We start from the raw sequence: 24,412 nt of genomic DNA, 5'->3' as shown, positions 1-24,412 counted from the left end.
GGTGAAAGCTATGATCCCTTATTGATGTCACTTGTTAAATCCACTTCAATCAGTGTAGATGAAGGCAGGTTAAAGAAGGATTTTTAAGCCTTGAGACAATTGAGACATGGATTGTGTATGTGCGCCATTCAGAGGGTGAATGGGAAAGACAAAAAATGCCTTTGAACGGGGTATGGTAGTAGGTGCCAGGCGCACCGGTTTGTGTCAAGAACTGCAACACTGCTGGGTTTTTCACGCTCAACAGTTTCCTGTGTCCCGTGTGTATCAAGAATGGTCCACCACCCAAAGGACATCCAACACCTTGTAGAGTCCATGCCACTATGAATTGAGGATGTTCTGAGGGCAAAAGGAGGGGGGGGGGTGCAACTGGATATTAGGAAGGTGTTCTTAATGTTTGGTATACTCAGTGTACATTTTAGTTGTTTCGTTTTTTTGTGGATGTGAACGTGCACATGTGCTTTTCAGCTTTTGAGTGAGTGAGTGAGAGAGTGATGTGTGTGTGTGTATGTTAGTCGGACCAGTCGTTCTCCTCCAGCTCTGAGTCATCCTCGGAGTCTGAATATTCGACGGCGATGCGTCTGGACAGGATGGTGGCCACGTCGTTCCCTACAGGCTCCCGCTTAGCCTGCTGCTCCTGCTGCTCCTGACCCTTCTTCAACTGGATACCTACAGCCAGGAAGAGACAGTTAAGACACTCTTCAACTGGATACCTACAGCCAGGAAGAGACAGTTAGACACTCTTCAACTGGATACCTACAGCCAGGAAGAGACAGTTAGACACTCTTCAACTGGATACCTACAGCCAGGAAGAGACAGTTAGACACTCTTCAACTGGATACCTACAGCCAGGAAGAGACAGTTAGACACTCTTCAACTGGATACCTACAGCCAGGAAGAGACAGTTAGACACTCTTCAACTGGATACCTACAGCCAGGAAGAGACAGTTAGACACTCTTCAACTGGATACCTACAGCCAGGAAGAGACAGTTAGACACTCTTCAACTGGATACCTACAGCCAGGAAGAGACAGTTAGACACTCTTCAACTGGATACCTACAGCCAGGAAGAGACAGTTAAGACACTCTTCAACTGGATACCTACAGCCAGGAAGAGACAGTTAGACACTCTTCAACTGGATACCTACAGCCAGGAAGAGACAGTTAGACACTCTTCAACTGGATACCTACAGCCAGGAAGAGACAGTTAGACACTCTTCAACTGGATACCTACAGCCAGGAAGAGACAGTTAGACACTCTTCAACTGGATACCTACAGCCAGGAAGAGACAGTTAGACACTCTTCAACTGGATACCTACAGCCAGGAAGAGACAGTTAGACACTCTTCAACTGGATACCTACAGCCAGGAAGAGACAGTTAGACACTCTTCAACTGGATACCTACAGCCAGGAAGAGACAGTTAGACACTCTTCAACTGGATACCTACAGCCAGGAAGAGACAGTTAGACACAGACACACTTCAACTGGATACCTACAGCCAGGAAGAGACAGTTAGACACTCTTCAACTGGATACCTACAGCCAGGAAGAGACAGTTAAGACACTCTTCAACTGGATACCTACAGCCAGGAAGAGACAGTTAGACACTCTTCAACTGGATACCTACAGCCAGGAAGAGACAGTTAGACACTCTTCAACTGGATACCTACAGCCAGGAAGAGACAGTTAGACACTCTTCAACTGGATACCTACAGCCAGGAAGAGACAGTTAAGACACTCTTCAACTGGATACCTACAGCCAGGAAGAGACAGTTAGACACTCTTCAACTGGATACCTACAGCCAGGAAGAGACAGTTAGACACTCTTCAACTGGATACCTACAGCCAGGAAGAGACAGTTAGACACTCTTCAACTGGATACCTACAGCCAGGAAGAGACAGTTAGACACTCTTCAACTGGATACCTACAGCCAGGAAGAGACAGTTAGACACAGACACACTTCAACTGGATACCTACAGCCAGGAAGAGACAGTTAGACACTCTTCAACTGGATACCTACAGCCAGGAAGAGACAGTTAGACACTCTTCAACTGGATACCTACAGCCAGGAAGAGACAGTTAGACACAGACACACTTCAACTGGATACCTACAGCCAGGAAGAGACAGTTAGACACACTTCAACTGGATACCTACAGCCAGGAAGAGACAGTTAGACACTCTTCAACTGGATACCTACAGCCTGGAAGAGACAGTTAGACACAGACACTCTTCAACTGGATACCTACAGCCAGGAAGAGACAGTTAGACACAGACACTCTTCAACTGGATACCTACAGCCAGGAAGAGACAGTTAGACACAGACACTCTTCAACTGGATACCTACAGCCAGGAAGAGACAGTTAGACACTCTTCAACTGGATACCTACAGCCAGGAAGAGACAGTTAGACACTCTTCAACTGGATACCTACAGCCTGGAAGAGACAGTTAGTCACAGACACACTTCAACTGGATACCTACAGCCAGGAAGAGACAGTTAGACACAGACACTCTTCAACTGGATACCTACAGCCAGGAAGAGACAGACACAGACACACTTCAACTGGATAGCTACAGCCATTTTAGACCATTCCATTGGTCCTAAAGAGAAATCTCCACCTCCCTGGGGCACCAGGTAATGCAAAACAAACTTGCCAGACAGACACACACACACTGAATACCTCTGCCACAGAGACAGGTGGGTTAGATACAGATACGCACTCTTACCCATGCGTATGGCAGCCAGCAAATCACTACGAGCATCATTAACAGGCTGGGTGTTGTGGGGCACGGAGGACATCTTGGGAGTGGTAGAGTAGGAGGAGCCTGGAGGGGGGGGCGGAGGCATCGGGGGAGTTGGAGCCACCAGCGACCCAGCGAGTGGCAGTGGGGGCGGGGCATAGACACCAGCTGATCCCATTAGTCCTGGAGGAGGAAGTGGGCCTCCGGGGGGCGTGGCAAAGGCAGATTGTGCAGATGGCATGAGAGGAGCAGGTGGAGGAGATCCGTTTCCATGTCCCCCCATCACACTGAGAGAGAAGGGACATATGGAGGGCGAGCATGAGGCATTATATTAATCATCAATCACATCATCGTAACCATTTCAGAAATAAAAAGTATTATATGTTTATTGGCCTCTCCACAAAAACATCTCACATATAGCCATGATAATCCTACCATACAAACATCCTCTGACAAGTTCAAGAAGAAAGACCAACAGGATGGAATTATTTCCAGATTTAGACAGGTCACAGACGAACAATGTTAAGAGAAGGCAGAGGACAACGCTTGGGTTTTGAGTGTACCAGGGCACTACTTGGTTTGTATGGGATGACAGTACATTACAGAGCCAAACGCTTAGTTCCAGAGAGAATAAAGCCTGTTGTTGATCATCAGATCAGCTAACCCTAACTCTAACCCAAACCAATAGCAGATTAAACACAACAAACCCTGGAGCCGGGCCAGAGCCCCAACAACAGAGCGTACATGGGTTTGTTTGATGTCCCTGTGCACATGTGAATGAATGTTAAATGTTCATTTGATTGTGCATTTATGCATCAATCTGTCTGCCAGCGTGTTTATTTATGTGCACTTGCTGACCTGTAGTCCACAGGTGGTAGAGACATGGATCCATTCATGTTCTCAATGGGAGGGAGAGAGGGTGGCGCATTGTGGGAGCGACCCAGGGTCCCTCCCCTGTAGACATGATCCAGAGTGACGTTTCCCTGAGCAGCCAGCTGAGCAGCCAGGAGACTGGGGGGTGGGCCGGAGTACGTGTGGGCGTGACCAGCATGATTGGTTGAGTTAGGGTAGTGGCGTTGGTGGTGGTCAGGCCCAAGACCCCTAGGAGAGAGAGTAAGGGAGGGAGATGGAAAGAGAACATTTTACAGAATGGCCAGCAGGGGGAGGAAGAGGACTGTCAGGTGTCAGCTGACAGAGACTAAATTATCCTAGTACTGGGGGAAACCCCTTATTTCCACTGGGGGAAACCCCTTATTTCCATGTGAGTAATAATCATCTATACAGAAAAGTATTATACAGACAGGTAATTATTCCATACTTTTTTACATTTGATATGTTATCTTATAAATGCATCTTTGTTTTATGTAAACTTTTCATTGACCTCATCTCATCATACAGTATGTATGTAACTTTGTGTGTGTATTTGGACTGGCCTCATCTCAGGGGACAGTGATCCCTCGCAGGTGAATCCCTGGTGGAGGGAGTGTGTGTGGCGGTGGTCGGGCCTCAGCTCCTTATCCAGGGACAACATATTCCACTCCTGACGACGGTTCCGAGCCTTACGCACCTTCTTCACCTCCCTCTGCAACGTCCCGTCCACACAACGCTTCTGCTCCTGTGAGGAGAGACATATTAGTGGAGAAAGGGAGGAAGAGAAAGAGAAGGAGGGAGAGATACAAAGAAAGAAAATAAAATAGGGATTTTACTTTGTTCTTCCTCTTCTCTTTCCTCTTGTCCTCCGTGTCCTGCAGCATCTTCTCTCTCCACAGGTCGAAGAAGTAGGAGGGGTCAGTGTAGAACTTCAGCCCCTCCTTGTGATCGTCCCTACAGGGTCAAAGGGCAAACACGGGTCAGGGTTTGTGGGAAATGAAGTCCACAACATTCCATTATGAGACTACAAAACAAGATCAGGTGAGGTATTTGACTCTGGGTTTAGACTGCCCTGCGTAGAAGAAGTTGGACAGGTCATAGAAAGGGAGGGGGAGAGAACCCACCTATATTTGGAGAGGATGTTGAGAGGTGGAGGTTTGTTACTCAGGTTGTACATCTCCTTGACAGGGATGGGAATGCTCCTCGTGGACACCACCTGCTGGTCCTGGGCGGTACTGCTCTTAAATGCCTTCTTCATGTTGATGTCCTGCAGAGAGACTGAGGACAGAGAAAGAGGACAAACAGAGAGAGAAAGAGGGAGAGAGAGAAAGGACACAGAAAGAGAAGGACAAAGAGAAAGAGGGTTGGGGAGATGTGGGAGAAAAGAGAGGGAAACAGACAGGGTGTGAGAGAATAATTTATAAAGCCTCAGTTTCAGCACTTTTACACCTGACTGGACCTCACATCACTATGCCAACGAGTAATGATGTCACTTCCTATTTCCTGTGACCTCTAATCCGTCTCACCTTCCTCCACGGTGGAGTCCAGCTGGGTGACCTTGACGGCCAGGCGGTCGATGCGGTCCTGCAGGGAGTTGGCTCTCAGGTAGAACGTGTTGGCCTCATTGAACAGCTCCCCAAAGATGTCCTCCGCATGTTTACCTGCAGTACAAGGGTAGACAGATGGATCATGTGGTTAGCATGACATCCTGGTGCACGAAATTATGCATGCACTGCACTTTGAGGAAACTATAGACAACTGTTATCTTTATAATGACAGTACTGTATATACACTGAGTGTACAAAACATGCTCTTTCCATGACAGACTGACAAGGTGAATCCAGGTGAAAGCTATGATTCCTTATTGATGTCACTTGTTAAATACACTTCAATCAGTGTAGATGATTTTTAAGCCTTGAGACAATTGAGACATGGATTGTGTATTAGGGTGAATGGGCAAGACAAAAGATTTAAGTGCCTTTGAACGGGGTATGGTAGTAGGTGCCAGGCGCACCGGTATAAGTGTGTCAAGAACTGTAACGCTGCTGGGTTTTTCACACTCAACAGTTTGCCGTATGTATCAATAATGGTCCACCACCCAAAGGACATCCAGCCAACTTGACACAACTGTGGGAAGCATTGGAGTCAACATGGGCCAGCATCCCTGTGGAACGCTTTCGACTCCTTGTAGAGTCCATGCCCCAACGAATTGAGGCTGTTCTGAGGGCAAAAGGGGGTGCAACTCAATATTAGGAAATTGTTCTTAATGTTTTGTAAACACAGTGACAGTCACTCAATTAGCCCATGTCAGTGATCATTTTTTAGATTGGTAAATGAGTCTAGTTAGTCTAGCTAGCTATCAAAACTTGTAGTAATCATGGCCTAATTACCAACCGGGCACGTAAGGCACGTGCCCAGGGGTCCTGACCTCCAGGGGGACCCCATTGATTGCCACTCTCACTCAGATATCATATTAACATGACATAAGTCTGGTTATCCCCATTCTGATAACCAGGTGGCGAATCGCATCTCTGCATGTCTGGCAGACATATCAGTGTGGATGTCAGATCACCACCTCAAGCTGAACCTCGGCAAGACGGAGCTGCTCTTCCTCCCGGGGAAGGACTGCCCGCTCCATGATCTCGCCATCACGGTTGACAACTCCATTGTGTCCTCCTCCCAGAGTGCAAAGAACCTTGGCGTGACCCTGGACAACACCCTGTCGTTCTCCGCTAACATCAAAGCGGTGACCCGATCCTGCAGGTTCATGCTCTACAACATTCGCAGAGTACGACCCTACCTTACACAGAAATGGCACAGGTCCTAATCCAGGCACTTGTCATCTCCCGTCTGGATTACTGCAACTCGCTGTTGGCTGGGCTCCCTGCCTGTTCCATTAAACCCCTACAACTTATCCAGAACGCTGCAGCCCGTCTGGTGTTCAACCTTCCCAAGTTCTCTCATGTCACCCCGCTCCTCCGCACACTCCACTGGCTTCCAGTTGAGGCTCGCATCTACTACAAGACCATGGTGCTTGCCTACGGAGCTGTGAGGGGAACGGCACCTCCTTACCTTCAGGCTCTGATGAGACCCTACACCCAAACGAGGGCACTATGTTCATCCACCTCTGGCCTGCTAGCTCCCCTACCTCTACGGAAGCACAGTTCCCGCTCAGCCCAGTCAAAGCTATTCGCTGCTCTGGCACCCCAATGGTGGAACAAGCTCCCCCACGACGCCAGGACAGCGGAGTCACTGACCACCTTCCGGAGACACTTGAAACCCTACCTCTTTAAGGAATACCTGGAATAGTATAAAGTAATCCTTCTACCCGCCCACCATTAAAAAAATAAAAAATAAAATAAAAAGGGTGGTTGTCCCACTGGCTATCATAAGTTGAATGCACCAATTTGTAAGTCGCTCTGGATAAGAGCGTCTGCTAAATTATGTAAATGTAAAATGTGTAGAATTGCAGAAAATTTGCTGTAAAACTGCAAAAACAAAATTTTGTTAAAATAATATTTTTTCCGCTAACAGATTCCTCTGTATTTATTAAATGATCGTTTTTAATCCCGGTGCGGAGTTAATGTAAGTTAATGTGTAGTGGCTAATTGTATAGCTAATAGGCTATGTGTTTGTAGACGAACTGAGGTGAATGAACCTAAAGCAGCCAAGGTGATAATGGCCGGGGTCAATTCTGCTTGTTTTTGCTGTTCTCCAAATAGCATTTTAAAGTGTTTAAACTGTACAGAAATGCAGTAAATGAGCTTCAACTGTCTTAAAATTTCACGAAAACTCAGATCCTGGCTACGGCCCTGCATCTGACGCAGAAAAGCTAATCCATGCATTCATTTTCTCCAGAATTGATTATGAGAACGCAGTACTTGGGGAGCCTGCCTGCAAATTCAATTAGTAAGTTCATACAAAACAGTGCCTCAAAGAATCTGACACAAACAAAAAAGTATTCCCACATCACCCCCATCCTTGCTGATCTCCATTTGCTTTCTGTTCCTCAAAGAAATTACTATAGAATTCTCCTCCTCTTCTACAAAGCCCTAAATGGCATCGGACCCGCCTACCTGTCAGACCTACTCTCCCCCTATGAACGGCAACCCACCCTACGTTCAAGCCACACCAAACTGGATCATGCCCCCAGGACCAGGCTCCGCACAATGGGGGACAGTGCCTTGTCCTCCCATGCACCACGCCTATGGAACTCCCTTCCAGATAATCTAAGGGCTGTTCAGACTGTTGGGGCTTTTAAAGCCTTAAGACTCATCTCTATCGGATGGCCTACCCTTCCTCCTAGACTTTGATCGTTGCATTCATGATATGGTTAGACATACATACACACACACACACACACACACACACACACACACACACACACACACACACACTACCAGTCAAAAGTTTGGACACACCAACTCATTCAAGGGTTTTTCTTTATTTTTACTATTTTCTACATTGTAGAATAATAGTGAAGACATCAAAACTATGAAATAACACATATGGAATCATGTAGTAACCAAAAGAAAGTGTTAAACAAATCAAAATATATTTTATGTTTGAGATTCTTCAAAGTAGCCACCCTTTGCCTTGATGACAGTTTTGCACAATCTTGGCATTCTCTCAACCAGCTTCATGAGGTAGTCACCTGGAATGCATTTCAATTAACAGGTGTGCCTTGCTAAAAGTTAATTTGTGGAATTTATTTCCTTCTTAATGCATTTGAGCCAATCAGCTGTGTTATGACAAGGTGGGGGGGGGTTACAGAAGCTAGCCCTATTTGGTAAAAGACAAAGTCCATATTATGGCAAGAACAGCTCAAATAAGCAAAGAGAAACAACAGTCCATCATTACTTTAAGACATGAAGGTCAGTCAATACGGAAAATGTCAAGAACTTTGAACGTTTCTTCAAGTGCAGTCGCAATACCCATCAAGCACTATGATGAAACTGGCTCTCATGAGGACCGCCACAGGAATGGAAGACCCAGAGTTACCTCTGTTGCAGGGGATAAGTTCATTAGAGTTACCAGCCTCAGAAATTGCAGTCCAAATAAATGCGTCAGAGTTCAAGTAACAGTCACATCTCAACATCAACTGTTCAGAGGGGACTGTGTGAATCAGGCCTTCATGGTTGAATTGCTGCAAAGAAACCACTACTAAAGGACAATAATAAGAAGAAGAGACTTGCTTGGGCCAAGAAACACGAGCAATGGACATTAGACCGGTGGAAATGTGTCCTTTGGTCTGGAGTCCAAATTTGAGATTTCCGCATGATCTCCGCATGTGTATTTCCCACCGTATAGCATGGAGGAGGAGGTGTTATGGTGTGTGGGTGCTTTGCTGGTGACACTGTCTGTGATTTATTTAGAATTCAAGGCACACTTAACCAGCATGGCTACCACAGCATTCTGCAGCGATACGCCATCCCATCTGGTTTGGGCATAGTGGGACTATCATTTGTTTTTCAACAGGACAATGACCCAACACACCTCCAGGCTGTGTAAGGGCTATTTTACCAAGAAGGAGAGTGATGCAGTGCTGCATCAGATGACCTGGTCTCCACAATCCCCCGACCTCAACCAAATTGAGATGGTTTGGGATGAGTCGGACCACAGAGTGAAGGAAAAGTAGCCAACAAGTGCTCAGCATATGTGGGAACTCCTTCAAGACTGATGGAAAAGCATTCCAGGTGAAGCTGGTTGAGAGAATGCCAAGAGTGTGCAAAGCTGTCGTCAAGGCAAAGGGTGGCTATTTGAAGAATCTCAAACATAAAATATATTTTGATTTGTTTAACAATTTTTTGGTTACCACATGATTCCATATGTGTTATTTCATAGTTTTGATGTCTTCACTATTATTCTACAATGTAGAAAATAGTAAAAATAAAGAAAAACCCTTGAATGAGTAGGTGTTCTAAAACTTTTTAACTGTATTATATATATATATATATATAAACTCAGCAAAAAAAGAAATGTCCCTTTTTCAGGACCCTGTCTTTCAAAGATAATTTGTAAAAATCCTAATAACTTCACAGATCTTCATTGTAATGGTTTAAACTCTGTTTCCCATGCTTGTTCAATGTACCATAAACGCTTAATGAACATGCACCCGTGGAACGGTCGTTATGACACTAACAGCTTACAGATGGTAGGTAATTAAGGTCACAGTTATGGAAACTTAGGACACTAAATAGGCCTTTCTACTGACTGAAAAACACCAAAAGAAAGATGCCCAGGGTCCCTGCTCATCTGCGTGAACGTATCTTAGGCATGCTGCAAGGAGGCATGAGGACTGCAGATGTGGCCAGTGCAATAAATTGCAATGTCCGTACTGTGAGACGCCTAAGACAGTGCTACAGGGAGACAGGACGGACAGCTGATCGTCCTCGCAGTGGCAGACCACGTGTAACAACACCTGCACAGGATCGGTACGTCCGAATATCACACAGGTACAGGATGGCAACAACAACTGCCCGAGTTACACCACGAACGCACAATCCCTAAATCAGTGCACAGACTGTCCGCAATAGGCTGAGAGAGGCTGGACTGAGGGTTTGTAGGCCTGTTGTAAGGCAGGTCCTCACCAGACATCACCGGCAACAACGTCGCCTATGGGCACAAACCCACCGTTGCTGGACCAGACAGAACTGGCAAAAAGCGCTCTTCACTGACGAGTCGCGGTTTTGTCTCACCAGGGGTGATGGTCGGATTCGCGTTTATCGTCGAAGGAATGAGCGTTACACCGAGGCCTGTACTCTGGAGCGGGATCGATTTGGAGGTGGAGGGTCCGTCATGGTCTGGGGCGGTGTGTCACAGCATCATCGGACTGAGCTTGTTGTCATTGCAGGCAATCTCAACGCTGTGTGTTACAGGGAAGACATCCTCCTCCCTCATGTGGTACCCTTCCTGCAGGCTCATCCTGACATGACTCTCGAGCATGACAATGCCACCAGCCATACTGCTCGTTCTGTGCGTGATTTCCTGCAAAACAGGAATGTCAGTGTTCTGCCATGGCCAGCAAAGAGCCCGGATCTCAATCCCATTGAGCACGTCTGGGAGCTGTTGGATCGGAGGGTGAGGGCTAGGGCCATTCCCTCCAGAAATGTCTGGGAACTTGCAGGTGCCTTGGTGGAAGAGTGGGGTAACATCTCACAGCAAGAACTGCCAAATCTGGTGCAGTCCATGAGGAGGAGATGCACTGCAGTACTTAATGCAGCTGGTGGCCACACCAGATACTGACTGTTACTTTTGATTTTGACCCCCCCTTTTGTTCAGGGACACATTATTCAATTTCTGTTAGTCACATGTCTGTGGAACTTGTTCAGTTTATGTCTCAGTTGTTGAATCTTGTTATGTTCATACAAATATTTACACATGTTAAGTTTGCTGAAAATAAACGCAGTTGACAGTTAGAGCACGTTTCTTTTTTTGCTGAGTTTATATAGTTGTTTTTTAAAACTATTTTTCTATTTTATTTGATGTACTTTGGGATTATTCTTGTATAATGAAAAGCGCTTTCCAAATGTAATAAATGCAGATTATTATAGTATGTAGATTTGAACAGGACCAAGCAATAACCAGACACAGTCAATCCTAAAGACAGCAACCACACCAGAGTCAGACAGGTAGGGGCAACCAATTGAGATGGACTTAATGATTGGGACTATCAAATCTCTTTCTACCATTCTTCTGGTAACAAACTGAACCAAGAAATTGACCACCGTAATGTGAGGACCTAGAGTAAAAATCCACAGCAATCAATCTTTGCTAGAGCAAGTCTGTTTAGTTCAGGCGTCAATACGTTTTAACAACTCTAAACTTTTGTGTGTCAGACGCAAACCCACGCATGAATGCATGAATGCACACACACTCACACACAGTGCGCGCATGCTCACGCAAAATATAGACTATTTCTGTCACCATACTGACAGGATGACCTCTGGATAAATATTTAGAGGAACGAAGGAAGGAAGGAAGGAAGGGAGATCTAGCATGCTGAGGTCCATCAACTCTGACCTCTCTTCATGGTTCTGACATTCAGTCCACATCCACACGCACACACTCACTGGACATACTGCATCAACACACACACACGGATACGTGTACACACACACACACACACACACACACAGCTCCTGTCCCTAGCTCAGGGCTTCCAGTCATTTATATTTAACCCACACAGCAGCTGCTGAAAGTTCCACTCCCACCACAACAACTCTCACAATGACAGAGAGAAAGAGAGAGAGAGAGAGAGAGAGAGAGAGAGAGAGAGAGAGAGAGAGAGAGAGAGAGAGAGAGAGAGAGAGAGAGAGAGAGAGAGAGAGAAAGAGAGAAAGATTTGGGGGAGGGAGGAAAACAGAGTATGAGCAAGATGGAGAAAGCAAGAAAGCGAGGGTCGAGAGAGAGCGAGAGGTGGAGCTGTGGTGGTTGGATACTGGGTATAAGCGAGGAAAGAATATCTCAATATATTCGACAGGACATTATATGGGTCGTGTCATGGTATTCAGGCTATTCCCCCTTAGGTCATAGTCACTCTGTTGAATATACCGCAGCACACACACACTGAATGTATTATTGCGGAAATATCTAAACAGGATTACATCCTCCTGTGGGTCTATGATGACAGAGTCTTGACCTAGAGACCTCTAGCTCTGATCCTGTTTCACTGAACACTGACAAATCAATCTCTGCTCCAGGATTAAACATCACTATATCATCATGTCTTCTCACAATGTCAAACAGGACTGTGCAGTGTGCACAGCAGCATGGTGACTATGAGATAGATGGTGATGAGAGAGTATTTTATGCGAGTATATAATAGTATAATATTTAATGAACAGCGGGGCAGGGAAACGAACCTGGGTCGCAAGGCAAACACCCTACCCATTGCGCCAATAGGGTTAACTCACTTGGGAATTACCATGTCTCATACAGTGAGGATCAATACAACATGAGCAGCATAAGCATGTTATTCATAGGTGTGGAAAATGACAATGACATACAGTGGGGAGAACAAGTATTTGATACACTGCCGATTTTGCAGGTTTTCCTACTTACAAAGCATGTAATTAAAGGTACACTTCAACTGTGAGAGACAGAACTAAAACGAAAATCCAGAAAATCATATTGTATGATTTTTAAGTAATTAATTTGCATTTTATTGCATGACATAAGTATTTGATCACCTACCAACCAGTAAGAATTCCGGCTCTCACAGACCTGTTCGTTTTTCTTTAAGAAGCCCTCCTGTTCTCCACTCATTACCTGTATTAACTGCACCTGTTTGAACTGGTTACCTGTATAAAAGACACATGTCCACACACTCAATCAAACAGACTCCAACCTCTCCACAATGGCCAAGACCAGAGAGCTGTGTAAGGACATCAGGGATAAAATTGTAGACCGGCACAAGGCTGGGATGGGCTACAGGACAATAGGCAAGCAGCTTGGTGAGAAGGCAACAACTGTTGGCGCAATTATTAGAAAATGGAAGAAGTTCAAGATGACGGTCAATCACCCTCGGTCTGGGGCTCCATGCAAGATCTCACCTCGTGGGGCATCAATGATCATGAGGAAGGTGAGGGATCAGCCCAGAACTACACAGCAGGACCTGGTCAATGACCTGAAGAGAGCTGGGACCACAGTCTCAAAGAAAACCATTAGTAACACACTACGCCGTCATGGATTAAAATCCTGCTCAAGCCAGCGCATGTCCAGGCCCGTCTGAAGTTTGCCAATAACCATCTGGATGATCCAGAGGAGGAATGGGAGAAGGTCATGTGGTCTGATGAGACAAAAATAGAGCTTTTTGGTCTAAAGTCCACTCGCCGTGTTTGGAGGAAGAAGAAGGATGAGTACAACCCCAAGAACACCATCCCAAACGTGAAGCATGGATGTGGAAACATCATTCTTTGGGGATGCTTTTCTGCAAAGGGGACAGGACGACTGCACTGTATTGAGGGGAGGATGGATTGGGCCATGTATCGCGAGATCTTGGCCAACCACCTCCTTCCCTCAGTAAGAGCATTGAAGATGGGTCGTGGCTGGGTCTTCCAGCATGACAACGACCCGAAACACACAGCCAGGGCAACTAAGGAGTGGCTCCGTAAGAAGCATCTCAAGGTCCTGGAGTGGGCTAGCCAGTCTCCAGACCTGAACCCAATAGAAAATCTTTGGAGGGAGCTGAAAGTCCGTATTGCCCAGCGACAGCCCCGAAACCTGAAGGATCTGGAGAAGGTCTGTATGGAGGAGTGGGCCAAAATCCCTGCTGCAGTGTGTGCAAACCTGGTCAAGACTTACAGGAAACGTATGACCTCTGTAATTGCAAACAAAGGTTTCTGTACCAAATATTAAGTTCTGCGTTTCTGATGTATCAAATACTTGTCATGCAATAAAATGCAAATTAATTACTTAAAAATCATACAATGTGATTTTCTGGATTTTTGTTTTAGATTCCGTCTCTCACAGTTGAAGTGTACCTATGATAAAAATTACAGACCTCTACATGCTTTGTAAGTAGGAAAACCTGCAAAATCGGCAGTGTATCAAATACTTGTTCTCCCCACTGTATGTTACTGTTGAAACACTGGTATAAAGCGTATGTAGTCGTTTGTAGTGTGTGGTTAGTGCTCTGTATCTGTGTGTTTTCTGAGTGTGTGTGTTACTCAGGCTGCTGAGCTGGCGGATGATGGAGGAGAGGGTGTTGTTCATCACACACTCCAGCTCACTGCCAACGCCCTCTGGCAACGCCCCCTGGCACAGGTGGCGTGGGTCGATGTTCCTCTTCACCAGAGGCATGGTGACACCTCACACTGTCACACCTAGAGAGAACCACAGGACACACAATACATATGATATATAACACACTGTACTTACATAATGAACGTATTTACAGACAACTTTTGTTGTAAGTTATAACTATTGTAAATAAATATGGTAAGTAGTATAAACACATCCACGATGCACGGAGACAGATACACACACAGCTAGTCACTGGCCAGACATATTAGCACACACTAACAAACTCACAATCCTATTCTTCCAAACAGGGTTAAAAACACTGGGCATACAACTGTGACCCTTCCAGACCGGTCCAGACCCGTCCAGACAGTAGTAGTAGACAGTAGCAGGCCAACGTCAGAGAGATTAAGGTATTAAGAAAATAAGCTACAGTCCAGCTAATGCTTTCCAGCCTTACCACTGCCCCAGATGTACGGTCAACAGTTCAAACACAAACTCACTCTCCTGTGCCGTGCACGCTGAGACACATTCCCTTGATAGTTCAGACCAACACACACTCTCCAATGCAATTGGACACATTCACTAGACACAAAGGATTAAATTGCTCTTTCCTTGATACTAATCTAAGGTCTACATCTTCCCTATAATGGTTTAAGTCAGGATCTGAGGAGGCTAAGCTGATCCTAGATCTGTGTCTAAGGGCCGCTTCTACAGCAGATGAAAAAGGGATCTCAGAAAGCATCGGAGCGGCCATCTTATCTGGGCCTCTTCCTGCTTCCTGTTTTTACGGCCTCCGCCCGGCTCCAGCTTCCTGTTCCTCACAGTGTAACATCTCTACGTCCTGTCCTCCCAGAGGAGCAGAAGAACAATACACCCAACAGCAAAGCTGACCCCTCAGCCACTCTTTTTCAGATCTAGTATGCTAAGCTGTGTGTGTCATTGATGAATAGGGGGTTTTGTGAAGGGGATACCTAGTCAGTTGCACAACTGAATGCATTCCACCGAAATGTGTCTTCTGCATTTAACCCAATCCCTCTGAATCAGAGAGGTGTGGGGGGCTGCCTTAATCAATGTCCACGTCATCGGCGCCCGGGTGCAATTATTGTTGGGGGTTAACTGCCTTGCTCAAGGGCAGAACGGCAGATTTTTCCAACTTGCTGGCTTGGGGATTTGACCCAGCGACCTTTCAGTTACTGGCCCAATAATCTTAACCAAAGGCTACCCCCTTTGATGGTGTTGACAGAGAAAATAGTCATTTCTGACCACCAAGTAGCAACCTCCCCCCAAGGTTACGGCAGAGTCCTCAGCTGGCTTCGGTCCAATACCCCCCGCCAAGCCCTGCTTACAGCCACAAACCAATAAGGGACAACAAAGGAGAATTACTGCACCATCATCTGCTGCCACAAAGCTCAGTGAAAACAGCCAATTAGGCCTGCTGTTAAAGAGATAGCATCCTGATTTGCGTATTGAACCAGGCCTACATTATTATAGAAAAACGTTAGTCTGTGAAATGTGTTGGTTTGCTCTGCTTGGAAGTTCTGCATATAGTTAACATATGCCATGAGTTTGTTTTTGTTCTTGTCTGGTGTGACAATGGGGAGATAATTAGAGGTTGGGGAGGGGAGGCAAATAAAGGAAAGTGGGAGAGAGGAAGGGAACGTGTGTGTGTGTGAGGGGGTAAATAATGTGTGTATATGGTGTGTGTGTGTGTGTACGAGAAAAAGGAAATGTGTGTCTGTGTGTCTAGAGAGTGAGTGAGTGAGGGAGGGGATGAGCAGGGGCCTCAGGGAAGCCACTCTGAAAGGTTCCTAGGACAATGGAGCTCCGTTCACACGGCAACAGCAGAGTGCTCCCATGCATGCCTCCCCCTCCACTCCCCTCCCAGACCTCCTTTTAACACCCCCTGAAAAGAGGGCACTCCACTCAGAAAGGAAGAGAGGGGAGAAAGAGTGAGAGAGGGGGAAGAAAAAGGAGGAAGAGAGACATGGAAAAATAGAGGAATAGAGAAAGTGGGAGAGAGCGAGAGAGAGTGAGAGTTAGATTACGATTTCTTATATTTAGTCACATGCACAGGTTTGCAGATGTAGTTTACGTATACAGTGAAATTCTTAAGCGCCGAGCTCCAACAGTGCAGGTGTGAATGAAACAATAATAATAATAATAATAATAATAATAATAATAAATACACCAGTTGAGGTCGTGCCGTTTAAGATGAGGGAGGACGATACATTTCTTTATGAGCATGGCCTTATTTCTATTACAGCATATTGGATGACTGTCATTCATATTCCATTCACCCAGCTCAATGTAACGTCGATAGATTTAGGCTACTACATGATACTCGAATTTCCCTATACCCATCATGAGGTTGCTAAAACCTAGCCTATGAATGAAAGTTTACAACGTAGGTGCACAGGTCAAGATAATTTTTTGTAAATCAAGGTGACAGACAGTGACACATTGAATACCGCCTTGCACACTCTTGCCTAGCTGATCTAGGGTTTAATCATTAGTCCCACGGCTGCAAACGAGAGTTTCTATTGGACCAAATTCAGGTATGTCTATCCCTATTTTGTACCGTTTGCTTACGTTTAAGAATCGGCGGAATGAATACACCCATGATCACACGCAAACACAGGTAACATTCATAGCAGCCACATACAAACAGCATGATCACTTTGCTCATAATTCCTCCTCTCTCACCTTTTCCCTCCGCTTGTGGAATCCAGTGCACAACACATCAGCTGTCTGTGACCAGGCGAAAAAACTTTTCCAAGCCAAACCTTCATATCATAACTGCTAACCGTTACACACAGCCTACACCGTTGTCACCATATTATCTAATGTTTAAGTCAACATAGTTAATAGAACTAACGCGTTACTAAACCCGATACAACCATACAGTACAGTGTACAGTCAGCAAGCACTTTAGCAGTTACACCGGCGGTCCCCGGTGGCAATACATTAATAAAACCAAAAGCTTGCCTTGACTTGGAAGCTACAGTGAGGGAAAAAATTATTTGATCCCCTACTGATTTTGTACGTTTGCCCACTGACAAAGAAATTATCAGTCTATAATTTTAATGGTACGTTTATTTGAACAGTGAGAGACAGAATAACAACAAAAAACCCAGAAAAACGAATGTTAAAAATGTTATAAATTGATTTGCATTTTAATGAGGGAAATAAGTATTTGACCTCCTCTCAATCAGAAAGATTTCTGGCTCCCAGGTGTCTTTTATACAGGTAACGAGCTGAGATTAGGAGCACACTCTTAAAGGGAGTGCTCCTAATCTCAGCTTGTTACCTGTATAAAAGACACCTGTCCACAGAAGCAATCAATTAATCAGATTCCAAACTCTCCACCATGGCCAAGACCAAAGAGCTCTCCAAGGATGTCAGGGACAAGATTGTAGACCTACACAAGGCTGGAATGGGCTACAAGACCATCGCCAAGCAGCTTGGTGAGAAGATGACAACAGTTGGTGCGATTATTCGCAAATGAAAGAAACACAAAAGAACCGTCAATCTCCCTCGGCCTGGGGCTCCATGCAAGATCTCACCTCGTGGAGTTGCAATGATCATGAGAACGGTGAGGAATCTGCCCAGAACTACATGGGAGGATCTTGTCAATGATCTCAAGGCAGCTGGGACCATAGTCACCAAGAAAACAATTGGTAACACACTACGCCGTGAAGGACTGAAATCCTGCAGTGCCCGCAAGGTCCCCCTGCTCAAGAAAGCACATATATACAGGGCCGTCTGAAGTTTGCCAATGAACATCTGAATGATTCAGAGGAGAACTGGGTGAAAGTGTTGTGGGCAGATGAGACCAAATTGGAGCTCTTTGGCATCAACTCAACTCGCCGTGTTTGGAGGAGGAGGAATGCTGCCTATGACCCCAAGAACACCATCCCCACCATCAAACATGGAGGTGGAAACATTATGCTTTGGGGGTGTTTTACTGCTAAGGGGACAGAACAACTCCACCGCATCAAAGGGATGATAGACGGGGCCATGTACCATCAAATCTTGGGTGAGAACCTCCTTCCCTCAGCCAGGGCATTGAAAATGGGTCGTGGATGGGTATTCCAGCATGACAATGACCCAAAACACACGGCCAAGGAAACAAAGGAGTGGCTCAAGAAGAAGCACATTAAGGTCCTGGAGTGGCCTAGCCAGTCTCCAGACCTTAATCCCATAGAAAATCTGTGGAGGGAGCTGAAGGTTCGAGTTGCCAAACGTCAGCCTCGAAACCTTAATGACTTGGAGAAGATCTGCAAAGAGGAGTGGGACAAAATGCCTCCTGAGATGTGTGCAAACCTGGTGGCCAACTACAAGAAACGTCTGACCTCTGTGATTGCCAACAAGGGTTTTGCCACCAAGTACTAAGTCATGTTTTGCAGAGGGGTCAAATAGTTATTTCCCTCATTAAAATGCAAATCAATTTATAACATTTTTGACATACGTTTTCTGGATTTTTTTGTTGTTATTCTGTCTCTCACTGTTCAAATAAACCTACCATTAAAATTATAGACAGATCATTTCTTTGTCAGTGGGAAAACGTACAAAATCAGCAGGGGATCAAACACTTTTTTCCCTCACTGTAGCTAGCTAAATAAGTGAAAAAAATACTACAAAATATAGCTAGCTCTCTCTCTCTCGTTTCTCCTTCATTTTTTAGGAAATGCAAGGCAGGTTGACATGCTCAGAGTGTAGATTTATTTACAGGTCTTGGTGATCCAATGGTGAAAGTGCCATGTTATACAAAATATAGTAAATTGACCAAATATACACGGGCAATAGCCCAAAAGAAATATACTCTGTATCAGGCTTAACCTAATCTGAACGGACACTGGTAGAGGGCAAGAAACCAAAAATCAAATCTGTCAAACACAGGAGCTCAAACAGTTAGGCCTACATAATATAAGCACCTGGCCCCCAGGACCATACAATTACCCAATGGGCAATTACAACCAATAAACTGTTTCTACAATGTAAAAGGCAATTTCCACATCCACTGGTACATTAGTCTTAATCAGACTTAATGATTATTAATTATATTTCAACACCATGCATAAATGGAACAATGATTTTGTCTTATTCAACGTTCTGACTCCAAAGCGTGGAGCGCAGGCCACGTAGCCTATTTCTATGTGAACTGAGGCGCGCCCGCCCGCTCCTATTATGCACAACCAGAATGACAGAGACATTGGACACAGACACACGGAACTCCGACATAACCCGGAAAATATGAACAAAGGAAACCATACATTGAATTAAATAAACAGAACTTTCACCTCATGAGTCTTGCGAACGTGCATGTGCATGTGCATGTGCACTATAAAAATCACGCCCAATCAGATCAGGTTAACAAATGGTTGGCTAAATGAAAATGTATCTCAGGCCTATCAAACGTGAAACAGAAATGTCTACGCGTTGCAATGAACGGTAAGGGGATGGAATGATGAAACGCTAGCAGTTATTGTAGTATTAGATGGAATATAGATTTCCCACATAAGGCCTATGTATTTAAAGGTGTGAAAGCAACAGCAAACATTTTAACAAGAGAAAAAAAGCATTCTCCACTGGCGGGAGTTTGGAGAGCGCAAGTGAAGAGCAGCGCTATGGTGCGTCTTCGCCACAGTAATAATTAATTTTAACAACAAATTCCAAATTCAAGCTTCATAAGTTAATTATTAATTTAAAGCAATTGTTACATACCAAAGGCCAGTAGGCCTGTGCTACTAATTGTTGCCACATTGCTGGTGAGCTTGCAAAGTAAACAGTTAATACTCTTGATCACCAAACAATTTTTGGAGCTGCATATTTATTTACTATGGCAATCCTCTCTTCCTACAATTTGACGTTTTCGCTGCACCTGATCCCATAACTGTACAGCAAATTAGCAATCTGTTGGCTAGCTCACCCGACCTGCGTTGATTGACAGTTTGCTGGTGCAATCAGAGTTCCGGGTGAGCGTTTCATTAGCCAATCTGTTGCAGGTTAATATTGGCTGCTGTATTTAACATTCAGAAAACAAGAGCTTGCGTCCCTCTTTGAATTGTCTATTGGTATAAGAAATGCAAAAACAAAAAAAAGAAATGTCCAGCAAGCTATTCTAGTCTAGCGTTTCCTGCATGGGACTCCAAGAGCTAAGGAGCGTTTTTTAAGGAGAGATAAAGAAAACCCTTGAATACTGTATAAATAGTAATGAGGTAAACACTACCAGTCAAAAGTTTGGACACCTACTCATTCAAGGGGTCTTCTTTATTTTTACAATTTTCTACATTGTAGAATAATAGTGAAGACATCAAAACTATGAAATAACACATATGGAATCATGTAGTAACCAAAAAAGTGTCAAACAAATCAAAATATATTTTAGATTTTAGATTCTTCAAAGTAGCCACCCTTTGCCTTGATGACAGCTTTGAACACTCTTGGCATTCTCTCAACCAGCTTCACAGGGAATGCTTTTCCAACAATCTTGAAGGAGTTCCCACATATGCTGAGCACTTGTTGGCTGCTTTTCCTTCACTCTGCGGTCCAACTCATGCCAAACCATCTCAATTGTGTTGAGGTCGGGTGATTGTGGAGGCCAGGTCATCTGATGCAGCACTCCATCACTCTCCTTCTTGGTCAAATAGCCCTTACACAGCCTGGAGGTGAGTTTTGGGTCATTGTCCTGTTGAAAAACAAATGATAGTCCCACTAAGCGCAAACCAGATGGGATGGCGTATCGCTGCAGAATGCTGTGGTAGCCATGCTGGTTAAGTGTGCCTTGAATTCTAATTAAATCACTGACAGTGTCACCAGCAAAGCACCCCCACACCTCCTCCTTCATGCTTCATGGTGGGAACCACACATCCATTCACCTACTCTGCGTCTCACAAAGACACGGCGGTTGGAACCAAAAATCTCAAATTTGGACTCATCAGACCAAAGGACATATTTCCACCGGTCTAATGTCCATTGCTCGTGTTTCTTGGCCCAAGCAAGTCTCTTCTTCGTATTGGTGTTCTTTAGTAGTGGTTTCTTTGCAGCAATTCGACCATGAAGGCCTGATTCATGCAGTCTCCTCTGAACAGTTGAGATGTGTCTGTTACTTGAACTCTGTGAAGCATTATTTGGGCTGCAATTTCTGAGACTGGTAACTCTAATGATCTTATCCTCTACAGCAGAGGTAACTCTGGGTCTTCCATTCCTGTGGCGGTCCTCATGAGAGCCAGTTTCATCATAGCGCTTGATGGTTTTTGCGACTGCATTTGAAGAAACTTTCAAAGTTCTTTACATTTTCCGGATTGACTGACCTTCATGTCTTAAAGTAATGATGGACTGTCATTTCTCCTTGCTTATTTGAGATGTTTTTGCCATAATATGGACTTGGTCTTTTACCAAATAGGGCTATCTTCTGTATACCACCCCTACCTTGTCACAACACAACTGATTGGCTCAAACGCATTAAACTCTGCAGCTGCAATAATAAAACAAATCTTTACAATAAAAACAAATTAAGAAGGTGATCCCCGAAAGCCAGATGGAGATGTGTAAATTAGACACGCATTCGGTCCTTATATTACTGTAGCAAAGGCTATGCTGTAGCAAATGTAGGCCTACCTGTCACATGGAAAAAGTTACCATGATGAGATGATACTGTAGGTCTACATGCATTGTGAACTGGACTCCATGCTGAGATGGGCTGTCTGTCCCCACCATGAGCATTGATGATTGATCATACAGCGAGCAGAGAGAAGGCCGTAGAGAAGACATATTTAGACATTGCATATAATTTAACAGTTCCATTTCACGTCCCTATTGATATTAATAATTTATTATAATTTACCGGTTTCTCGCAGTTATTTATCTCGGGAAAAGGGAGTGGTTTTGGGCGGTAAATCTCGGTAACCGGGTTCCCGCCATTTAACCCTAGTTGGAGGAGGTCCTCCAGAAATTTATAATTACTAAGTCTATGGAAGGGGGTGAGAACCATGAGGCGCCTAGGTTTTGTATTGAAGTCAATGTACCCAGAGGAGGACGGAAGCTAGCTATCCTCCGGCTACACCATAGTGCTACCCTACAGAGGGCTGTTGAGGCTACTGTAGACTTTCATTGCAAAACAGTTTGAGCGAGAGAGAAAAAAACACTAGTGAGGTGGGGAGAGAGAGAGAGAGTGAGAAACTGCAGGAAGTCAAAGAAAGAGTAAAGCCCTAATACAAACACACAGGAATAGCTCCGCCAGGCATGTAGGCTACTCTGACAAACTAATAACTTGCAATGCCAGAGGAAAATTACTTTTCTCTGCCACGCACCTGTGCAAGCACACTCACACACAAAACCACTATAGCCTCTCAGATCCTTAGCAGCACATTAGCCATCTCCAGAGCTCAGAGAGCTGAGGGCCTTTGAATGTCACTAGAGACATCCTGACTACTGCCACCAGGATGTAGTTGATGTGTCTCCCTAAAGACCCTCTACACCCACACACAGCTTTTACTATGGATGCCGAAATTCCTGAGCAGGGCAACATTATCAATTTATGAGTCAAGTACAGCCTCTTGGCGCGAGAGCTCGTGGTGGGTCATCAATATTGCAAGATCAATTACGTCAGGTTACACATTGCCCTAAAAATTACGCTAAAAAATCCTACTCTGACATTGCTTGATCATGCATGGTCTCTACAACATGCAATATGCCTATTACTCTATTCATAAAGATATAGGCTATGTTAATTATAGTCTGTGAACCTTATAATAATTGACATGTCACTGCCCTACATTCACAGAATAACGTAGCCCATTTCACATTTTAATAGAACAATTGTAGTTAATCTATCTTGCTTTCTGGAGAGTGTGGGTGAGCAACAAAACCAGCCGCCTGTGCGCTGGCTGCAGGCTGTGCACAAACACAACACAGCCTAGCCTACACATGCAGACACAAAACTGATGGCAAGCGCGATCAAAGTTCCTCACTGTCTCTTCCCGTTACTGATGGGTCGGCTGACCTACATCTGTTTACCGATTCTATTTCCCAGCCTGCACCGATAGCAACAATATTATAACCCAACTTAGTTCTAACACTTTCTACATCAAATGCATTTTGTCCGTTCCAGTGAACAATAATAAACCGGTTCCGAGCAAGACCAAATGGAGTATGCAGTAATAAGCTATAATTTTATTTAAAGAATCGGGCCTTGGACACAGATAACTCGTAAAGCCCTTGTGCTTCATCATTGTCATATATTGAGTATCCACTAGTGGCGGCCGGCGGCTCCGTCCAGTCAGTGGTTCGACCATTTCGATTAACGCAATTCTACATATAAAAAAATACATTCAATTAGGGGCAAAAATAAACAGTTTGGTGAGTAAAATTCACATTCTTATGATGAGTTATAAATGTATAGTACAAACCCTCACCAGCAGTCAGAAATGTAATAGATTTCAGTCTGTCAGCATGTCCCGTTAGATACTCCTCTTGTTCGCGCTGCCATCTGTGTCCCTGGCCGTCTGGACACTCCAAACGATCCACCGCGGGGGGCGGGATCCGCCGGCAGACTCTGCCTATCAGCATTCAGTAACGGGGATTTAATAAGCAGTGGGTGTTCCCATTGTCAAATCGCAGCCCTTGAAAGGCATGAGTGACATCGAGGTTCCCTGTCGGGCATGGATAGGGCGGGGTCTCAGGGTGTGTAGGGGAGGCTACAGGGGGCTTACCATTTTATGCAATCCAGTCCCCATGCCGTGTTAACGTTAAAGGCTTAAAATAAACACATTTTGGGGGATGGAGGATTTGGCCTACAGTTTAAAAGGGTCTTATAACAGGGGCATCTTTTTAGAGGGTTTTTTGGGAGCAACTGACACGTGGCAGGTTTAATGATAGAGCTGGACTGATTCCATTCTAGCAGCTTTAGTAACTGACTGGGATGACTGCTTGTTTTAGGGAAGCACAAGCTTTGAACTGGGCAAAGGGGGAAGATAATATTTTGTGAGAGGGCAACCTCATCTTCTGTGTAAATGTGTGAGAGCGAGAAAGACCGAAAGAGATATAGCGAAGGAG

The 24,412-nt window shown here is 44.9% G+C and overlaps 1 protein-coding gene across 3 annotated transcripts; it reads right to left on the bottom strand.

Annotated features, from left to right (window-relative positions):
• Positions 1 to 297: 297 nt before the first annotated feature.
• On the bottom strand, positions 298 to 23,859 carry LOC121569260 (wiskott-Aldrich syndrome protein family member 3-like). Of its 3 annotated transcripts, XM_045221249.1 has the most exons (10): positions 23,767 to 23,853; positions 14,281 to 14,436; positions 5,137 to 5,271; positions 4,735 to 4,888; positions 4,447 to 4,564; positions 4,174 to 4,355; positions 3,599 to 3,841; positions 2,726 to 3,027; positions 519 to 666; positions 298 to 336 (listed from the first exon to the last, which is right to left on the bottom strand). In XM_045221249.1, coding segments are annotated over exons 2-10 (1,416 nt in total). In that variant the 5' UTR covers positions 14,414 to 14,436; positions 23,767 to 23,853; the 3' UTR covers positions 298 to 335. The 3 variants fall into 3 exon arrangements, with proteins under 3 accessions (XP_045077184.1, XP_045077183.1, XP_045077182.1); XM_045221248.1 differs by lacking the exon at positions 298 to 336 and having other exon boundaries at positions 358 to 666; positions 23,773 to 23,859; XM_045221247.1 differs by lacking the exon at positions 298 to 336 and having other exon boundaries at positions 358 to 666.
• Positions 23,860 to 24,412: the final 553 nt, after the last annotated feature.

This window comes from Coregonus clupeaformis, chromosome 7 (assembly GCF_020615455.1).
Source record: "Coregonus clupeaformis isolate EN_2021a chromosome 7, ASM2061545v1, whole genome shotgun sequence".
NCBI classification, from domain to species: domain Eukaryota; kingdom Metazoa; phylum Chordata; class Actinopteri; order Salmoniformes; family Salmonidae; genus Coregonus; species Coregonus clupeaformis.
This window is presented reverse-complemented; position numbering and strand designations above follow the sequence as displayed.